The 8,706-nt window shown below is 48.9% G+C and overlaps 1 protein-coding gene across 4 annotated transcripts in view; it reads right to left on the reverse strand.

Moving 5' to 3' along the window:
* Window positions 1-8,706, reverse strand: part of PLEKHM2 (pleckstrin homology and RUN domain containing M2) — a 40,259-nt gene extending 31,553 nt beyond the window's left edge. The window contains exons 1-2 of one of the 4 annotated variants that reach the window (XM_070768449.1): window positions 8,403-8,637; window positions 6,664-6,773 (exon numbers count right to left, since the gene is read on the reverse strand). Coding sequence is in view for 2 of the 4 variants with exons in the window: in XM_019976306.2 (XP_019831865.2) it covers window positions 8,403-8,462 (60 nt within the window). In the remaining 2 variants the exon portion in view is untranslated. Of the gene's footprint in view, window positions 1-6,663; window positions 6,774-8,402 lie in introns of all 4 variants that reach the window. The other 3 variants (XM_019976306.2, XM_070768448.1, XM_019976307.2) reach the window with 3 other exon arrangements.

An 8,706-nucleotide genomic window follows, 5' to 3' on the forward strand; every position in this document is an offset into this window, starting at 1 on the left:
ACACGGGCTTCTCACTGTTGCAGAGTCTCCTGCTCTAGGGTGCTGGGGCTTCAGCAGGTGCAGCACTTGGGCTCAGCAGTTGTGGCTCATGGGCTTAGTTGCCCTGCAGCATGTGGAATCTTCCCAGACCAGGGATCAAACTCATGTCCCCCACACCGGCAGGTGGATGTTTAACCACTGGACCACCAGGCAAATCCAACAGTCAGAGACTTTAGGGGCTTAAAGTGTAACTATAGGGTTAGGAAGTGTGTTGAGAACTCCATGGATTACAAACCCATAATGGTTATTAAAGGACATCCAGGGGACTGAATGCATTAAGTGTAACAATTCCTCTGCTCTGCTCACTCCCCTTCAGGTCAGCAGTCTGCAACCCCCCCAAAACAAAGAACTTACAGTGATTTATTAGAGTATAAGTATAAATATATAATCAATTTTTATATTAAAAGATACACACACACACACCAAAGGGTAGAAGTGTGAACAGAGGTTGACTACTTTCAAAAATTACATGCAGATTCCAAGTCTACATTAGTTCTTCCCTTGTTCTTACATATTATTGGATTTTTTAGAATCTTCTACTTCCAGCTCTCAAGTACAGACACCCAAGGAGGAGGGTAGTCTTTAGGAAAGGAATACTTTCTTCCTTCTACATTTCTATAATGTTTGTGAATACTTAGAAGCAAAAGGAAAAAAAGATAAACTACAAATACCTAAGATGGAAGAATGTCTGTGGTGCAGGGCCAGCTGCTTTGCTGAAAAGGCAGAGAAGCTCTCGGGACCCTGGGTGGTTGTAACAGTGACCTGTGGTATGACCTGTAACAGTGACCTGCTGGTAACAATGACCTGCTGGTAACAATGACCCTGGGTGGTTGTAACAATGACCTGACCTCTCAGCTCCAGCCAAATGGACGCTCCCAGAAACTGTCCTTATTCTCCTGCTTCAAACTGAAGTTCTAGGACATTCACACCACAAACAAGCCACGGTGAGGAGGAGGACAGGGCTGGAAAGGGATGGTCACCTTAGGTCAGACCCCAGGGAAGAGAGCTCTGGGCCCAAGGTCGCCCACTCCAACCTTGCACTGTGGGGTCCCAGCTCCATCAGCATTGAGGTCGCCCAGAAGAGCTTTTTATCTATGGAGGAAAAGCCCTGTTTGCTCCCCTAGGACATAAGGGCACCCCCAGCCTCAGGGGCACCACACTCTCCTTGCCATGGTGGCAAATCGTGATGCCAGAGATGAGCAGTGAAGACCTGAACGGTGAGAATGACTCACCCAAGAGCCCCCGGGCACCTACAAATGCCAACTTTCTCTTCCCACAATGCTCACACCCCGAATATCAGATCCTTTCTTTCCACATTGAAACGTCTTGCCCATTCTACCCTAACTCAATCTTAGTTTTTAGGCCTGACATTTCCGTCAGCCAGCAGCAGGCTTCCAGTTTTGCTGGGAATTTCTTTCCACAATGGGCTCTAGCTAGATGAGTTTGAGGGGGACCCACAGAAATGGCCACTGCTCCATCCGACACTCGGAGTGTCCACTGTGACTACAGATGGCTGGGGGCTGCCCTGACTAAAGGGGGCTGCTGCTGCCAGATGGAGACCTGTTTCTGGGTGGCCTCCAGTCATCACACAGGGCCGTTCAATTTGGACAAGCCCAATGCTAGAGCCAAGGCACGGAGAAAGAGAGGGCCTGGGGTGGCCTGTGACGGGGCGGCAAGGACCACAATGTTACCAGGCTTCAAACAGAGCCCTAACGTCTTATAAAAGGAGAGCCATGGTGAAGTGAACAGGCAGGGCTAAGAAAGAGCAGTGACCACTTCTCACTGGCGTCTCATGCTGGGCCTGGGTGGGGTCACTCGGGGGGTCAGGGGTACACTTAAGTGGTTCCTGCTTGCGGGCCCTTGGGCCCCTCCCACCCTCTTCAGGGAGCCTCTGTGCTGTGAGAGAGGACAGGAACAGAGAGACAGCTACCAGTGACCTCAGGACTCGGACAGGGGACGGGGAGCCCTTAGCATTTCTGTTTATAAAATGTGTGTGTGGATATTTATTATTTTATTAAGCTCTTTGCCAGGGTGACTCAGGTCATTAGGGGTTTTCAGAATGCTTAAGATTTTCAAACTCTTAAGGGTTTTTCCATGAAGCCAAGAGAACAAAACTATTGATTGAAACCGAATGGTCAGTGTAATCCCCACATAGATCTAACTACCAGGCCCACTCTGGGAATGACATGCTCAAGCTCATTTTTAATGTATAAGCAGATCTAACCTCTCTGGAGGAGTGGAAAACAGGAATGACACAGGCCTCACCACCGGAGCCAGCTGCATGGCCAGGCGAGGTTGAACAGCTGTAGCTCTAAGACCAGTATCTGCAGACCCCAACTGGGAGACCCCTGCTCTGCACAGGGTGTGTGTCTGGCCAGAAATAGAAGGCCATTCAGAGCCCACCCCAGAGGGGCAATCCACCCAGAGTGAGGGCGGTGGGGACTTGGCCCGTCCTCTGCAGGAGAAGGGTGTCCCAGCCCGGGAACATTCTCTCAAAGAGGGGTTACTTCATTAAAATTCATTTATTCACCCTGTTTAAGGCGATCCAAATTGAAGCTGAGGAGGTAGAGAACTGGGGCCACTTACTTTTTATTTTATACACTTCTGAGGTATTTGTGTGTTTTTTAAAACACAACTACTCGTTTTCCTAAGCTAAGGTCTCACTCAACCATCCCAGTCAGTGTCCCTCCCGTAAGTCATGTTACCTCTTGAGGCAAGTCTTCCCTGACTGCCCCCCAACCCTCCCATTCCCTCCAGCAGATCCCTCCTGCTCACCACCTTATCCTGCCTGGCCTTCAAGCCACATCACAACCAGAAGGTCTTTGTATTGGTTTGTGTGTATGCACACTATGTTGGGTCCGACTCTTTGCAGCCCCACAGACTGTAGCCTGCCAGGCACCTCTGTCCATGAGATTTCCCCAGGCAAAAATACTGGAGTGGGTTGCCATTTCCTTCTCCAGGGCATCTTCCCGACCCAGGGATCAAAACTACATTGCTTCCATCTCCTGCATTGGCAGGCAGATTCTTTACCAGCTGAGCCACCGGGAAAGCCCTTGAATTGCTTTGTCTGCTAATGTATCCCTCTCCCCTCCTACTGGAATATCCACTCCACAGATCTTGTCTGCTGTGCTCGCTTCTACCCTTTTAGGGCTGAGGGCACTTAGGACAGAAGGCGATCAGCAAAAGTTTTTGAAAGTCAGGATTACATGGACATCCGGTAGTATTTACGGGAGTGACTGCATTGGTTCCACAAACCTGGCATGGTGCAAAAATCCAGAGACAATGCAGATTTCATTAACTATATGGAACCAGCCATCACACCAATTTCTCTGAACATGATCCCCAGCCTACCCTAGGGAGGATATTTCTGTGCACAGATAGTAGCTCTGCGCCAATTCCAGCCTGCAACCTGTATATGCAAAAAAGGCTTAGGGGAACACAGCCACACCCATACATGTATGGATTGTCTGTGGCTGCTTTTGAGTTGAACTGAAGAGTTTCGACAAAGACCACATGGGCTGAAAATATTCACCATCTGGCCTTAGAGGAAAAAGTCTGACAAACCGTGAGTGTGAAGAAACAGAAGTGTAGTGTAAGACTTAGAAAACTACCCCAGAGAAAAAACGGCAGGGTTCACACAGACACTTGCCAGTGCTAGCGGTAGCTAATATCTTAGTCAGGCCTTGTTATGTGCAAGATACTGTGCTCTAAGATATTTTGGTCTGAGTGTATCGTCTCCTGCAATTTAATTCTCATTAGAACTGTGAGTAGGTTCTGATTGCTGAGGCTAAATGAGGTCCAGTAATTTGCCAGGGTCAACAGAGTCAGTGACAAATCTAATTCAAACCCCAAGCGAGGTCTGTGTGCTCTGAAACTTGCGCTTGGAGCCACCATGCTGGACAGCTTCCACGGAAAGCACTTTCCAGCCATAGTGAAGGGAACTCTCAGCACTCTTGAGACTGGTATGTCTCCTCATTGTCCTCAGAAGACCACCGGGACGTCCCTGCTGCCTTGGGATACTTTGTCGTTTTTGTTCAGTCGCTCAGTTGTGTCCAACTCTTTGCAACCCCATGAAGGGCAGCACACCAGGCTTCCCTGTCCTTCACTATCTCCTGGAGTTTGCTTATTGAGTTGATGATGACATCCAACCATCTCATCCTTGGGGACGTTAAATGCCCACTATTTTCTATCTTAAATGCTCACTTCTTCTCTGTCTCTGAATTCTACTGATTTGTCAAGACTCTGTACAAGCTCGCCTTCTCTGAAGCTTCTTCTCCTGGTGATTAATTCTTCACCTGGTTAAAATTCTTCCTCCAACCAATATATTAACTGTTGGAGGGTAAAAACTGCCTTCGACAGCACAGAACCTTTGCTCAGACTGCAAGCATATGCAACAGACATGCTCCTCAGAAACAAAACAAAACTCTCATGAAAACCACAGCCTCCCCTCCCCTGGAGAAGATGCTACTTAATAGACCACACGCCAGTTCAAAATGCTAACACTGCCTTTGACTTGGACGTCTCTCTTTAGCTGTTAACAAATTGGCAACCACAAGCTTTATCATCTGCACCTGAGACGTTTCATAAGGAACGTGCCTTTCATTGTTATCATTGTCATTTACCTGTGCCAACTATTAAATTCTCCAGTTCTCTCCTACCCCCACAAATCCTGCCTTCATATCAGCTACTGCATCTCTCGTGTTACAGGGCATGTTCAGCATCACAAAATCTAGATGTGAGAACAGTTGAACTCAACAAGGCTCTTGAGAGTCCCTTGGACAGCAAGGAGATCAAACCAGTCAATCCTAAAGGAAATCAACCCTGAATATTCATTGGAAAGACTGATGCTGAAGCTCCAATAACTTGGCCACCTCATACGAAGAGCTGACTCGCTGGAAAAGACTCTGATACTGGGAAAGATTGGGGGCAGGAGGAGAAGGGGGCAACAGAGGATGAGATGGTTAGATGGCATCACCAACTCAACGGCCATGAGTTTGAGAAAACTCTGGAAGATAGTGAAGGATAGGGAAGCTTGGTGTACTGCAGTCCATGGCATTTCAAAGAGTTGGAAACGACTGAGTGACTGAACAACAATGCTGCTTAGGGAGAGTGGTTGCGCTTGGGGGCATCATTTCTGGGGTGATGGCTATGGTTGTTTCTTGCCGTAGGTGCTGGATACATGGATGTGCTCACTTTGTGAGAACCCATTCAACTGTATGTTTAGAAGTATAGGTATATTCTATTTCAATAAAAAGTTCTCAAATATCCTGTGTAAATATAGCTTACACATGTGGTTTTTTTTTTTTTTTTTTTTTTGCAGAAACCCAAACCTCATTTTATTCATGAAACATCCTTAAAAAGGACGGGTCAGACCATCTTACCAGAGGTAGCATGGAAGAAAAAGCAAAGCAACTCTCATGGTGACATATAAAAATGAAGGTGAGACTGATGTTCAAGGTCAAATCTGACCCCAAGACTGTGAGCCCTCAAAGCCTACCACTGTAGCTGAACTGATTCCTATTAGAAGCAGATACTCTGACTCAGAAAACCAAATGCCCTTCATGTGTGAGAATCAAAATAGTTTTCTGAAACACGACATACAAAGGAAATGGGTAACAAGTCTAAATGATACATAGCAATATTTAGGTGCTTAGGCCTTCAGCCATCTTCAGACCCTGTAAAAGTGAAGAACTGCCTGACCACAAACAAACAGAAGAAGCGACCACTTATGCTACACACTGAATGTATTTGCTTTTTAGTAGTGTCTGACTCTCTGTGACGCTAGGGATTGCAGCACACCAGGCTTCCCCATCCTTCACTATCTCCCGGAGTTTGCTCAAACTCATGTCCATTGAGTCAGTGATGCTATTCAATTATCTTGTCCTCTGTTGCGCCCCCTTCTCCTCCTGCCCAAATGTACGCCCCTCCCCAAATTCAGATGTTGAAATTCTAACCACCAATGTGATGGTGTTAGGAGGTGGGGCCTTTGGGAGGTGATTAGGTCCTGAAGGTGGAGCCCTCAAGAATGGGATTAGAGCTCTTATAAGAGACCAAGGAGAGCTCCCTCCCCCCAAATCATGTGAGGGCACAGGGAGAAGTCAGCAGTCTTCAGCCATAAAGACAGCCCTCACCATTTTTTTGTTGTTGATCAATCACTCAGTTATGTAAGACTCTTTGCCACCCCCATGGACTGTAAGGCTCCTCCTGCCAGGCTCCTCTGTCCATGGGATTCTCCAGGCAAGAATACTGGAGTGGGTAGCCATTCCCTTCTCCAGGGGATCTTCCCAACCTCAGGGATCGAACCCAGGTCTCCTGCACTGCAGGCAGATTTTTTACCGTCTGAGCCACCAGGGAAATCCAGAACCTCATCATGCTGGGACTCAGTATTTTCAGGCTTCCAGCCTCCAGAATCATGACAAATAAATTTATGTTGTTTTATAAGCCCCCCAGTCTTCGGTGGTTTGCTTTAGCAGCCCAAACAGACTAAGACAACTTTTGAAGACTGGGTTAAGCACCAGGCTAAACACTCTACACACAGACTCTCAACAAATACTCCCAAGAGCCCTGATTCTATCCCTGCTTTATAGATGAGAAACCAAGGCACAGAGAGGGTAAGGAACCTACCTAAGGTTACACGGTTATTCATCGGCAGGGCGGGATTGAACCCAGGCCGCCAGACTCCAGAATCCATGTTCTTAAACATGACACTCGCCAAGCCTCCTGTTGTGATGTACCTGGGGACAAGTTTCCAGTTTCTAGTGTGTGACATACCTTCTTGTCATGCTTGTCCAAGCACATACAATGATAAGAATCTTGGCCAACACACCCAACTCTTTCGTAAGTGGCAGGCTGATTTACAGAGTAGATCCCTGCTCTCAAAAGATTCATGCTGATGCACATGTCCAACCTCCTTCTACCCGGACTTTCCCCATTTATTCGTAAATTAGAGATTGAAAATCAAAATGTGTGGCCTACCTGAAGCTACAATCAGCCCAGATTAGACTAGAAAGGTGCCTACCTGAAGCCACAATCAGCCCAGATTAGATTAGAAAGGTCAATTGTTTTCTTTTGTCTTCATTGCCAAAGATGGATTGCTTTTAGACAAAGTATTTGCTCATCCTACGCTCCTTGAGTAAGCAAAAAACAATGCCCTACTGCATAAGCAAAGTTAGGAAAACTAAAACTTTTGTCAGATGTCTACAATGCTGCTTTTAGTTTTACTTTTAGAGGAACATTATAGTAAGAGCACATTTTGAATCTCCTTTTCTTTTTAAGCCACATCGATCTTTATGAACGGTAAAATTGCTGGTCTATGTTGCTTTTGAGGAATTTAAGTGGGGATAGAGGGGAACATGATTATTTAAACATAATGGTTCATTTAATGAATTCTCTTCATTTTGGAAGTAATCAATCTGATGAGCCTTCTTTTACCCCTCACATCATCCCCCCCACAACCTACCCCAGTTTCTGAGACTATAGGGTGAACTAGGAAGTCAAATTAGGAAAACACTCCAACAATATTCCTCAAATGATGGTCAATTCTGGTTTGGTTTTAAGTGAACATGAATCCTACCTTTTGGCATGGGGACCCTTTCTCAGATGAGCTGACTTCTTCAAACAGATAGTTATTAATATATGCCTTTAATAGGTCATATTTTTTTCTCCACTTGGAATTGGGACATTGATCTCTCCTGCAGGGAGCACCATACACCGGTGTCACCAAGTTCTATAGGTCTCTGTCCAAAATGCAAAGTACTTTAGTTCTCAATCAAAGCTCCGAAGTGAGCCTCTTCTAAACTGCCATCCTTGGGCAAGATTATTCAAGAAACTTCCCAGGACCAGAGGCAATGTCACCCCGAACTGGGAAGGCTGGAAGCTGCTTGTCACGGGCCGTCACCCTGACTGCGGACTCCCCGAGATGCAGGCACAGGGCGGATGGAGGATGCAGCGATGCTGCCCAGAGATGCGCGGCAGGTGGGGCCCTCCCAGAGCTTTTTTGCCACTACGCTCAGAGGAGGGGGTCCTGGCGAGTGGCAGCCCCTCTAAGTGACGCAGGGCCCCTGGGCCTGGCTATGTGGAAGCTCCCAGGACGCTGACCTCAACTTTGTTCTGTAAAAATAGCTCAGAGGCAGGGGCGCTCACGTGAGCCGCCCGGGCTTCTTCTCCATCGTCCCGGGGCTCCCGGCGGCTTCTCGTCCCCGGGGTCGCGGAGGGGAAGGGCGGTGTCCTGAGCCCCGGTGACAGGAAGGACCCCGGGCGAGGGACCCGAGGAAAGAAGGGGGCGCTGGGTGGGGTCGAGGGCCCGAGCCGGGCGGGCCGGGTTGGCCTTGGGGCCCGGGCCGGGGCGGGCAGGCCACACTCACCTTCTTCACCGACAGCGAGATGTTCTCCAGAATCCGGTCCTTCACCTCCCGCGGCTCCATGGCGCCGCTGCCGCCGCCGCCCCGCCGCCGCCGCTTCCCGCGCCGGGGCCCCGGGGCCGTCGCCAACCGCTGCCGCCGGCCGTGCGGGGGCTCCGTCGTGCCGGCCGCGGGGCCCGGCGCCCGCCGCCCGGCCCTCGCCTCGCCCGGCCCCTCGCTCCGCCGCGGCCCGGCGGCTCCGGAGCGCGGCCGGCGGGGAAGGAGGCTGTGCGCGGCGGCGGCGGCAGGAACTGATGTCAGGCGGGGC

This window comes from Bos indicus, chromosome 16 (assembly GCF_029378745.1).
Source record: "Bos indicus isolate NIAB-ARS_2022 breed Sahiwal x Tharparkar chromosome 16, NIAB-ARS_B.indTharparkar_mat_pri_1.0, whole genome shotgun sequence".
NCBI classification, from domain to species: Eukaryota; Metazoa; Chordata; class Mammalia; order Artiodactyla; family Bovidae; genus Bos; species Bos indicus.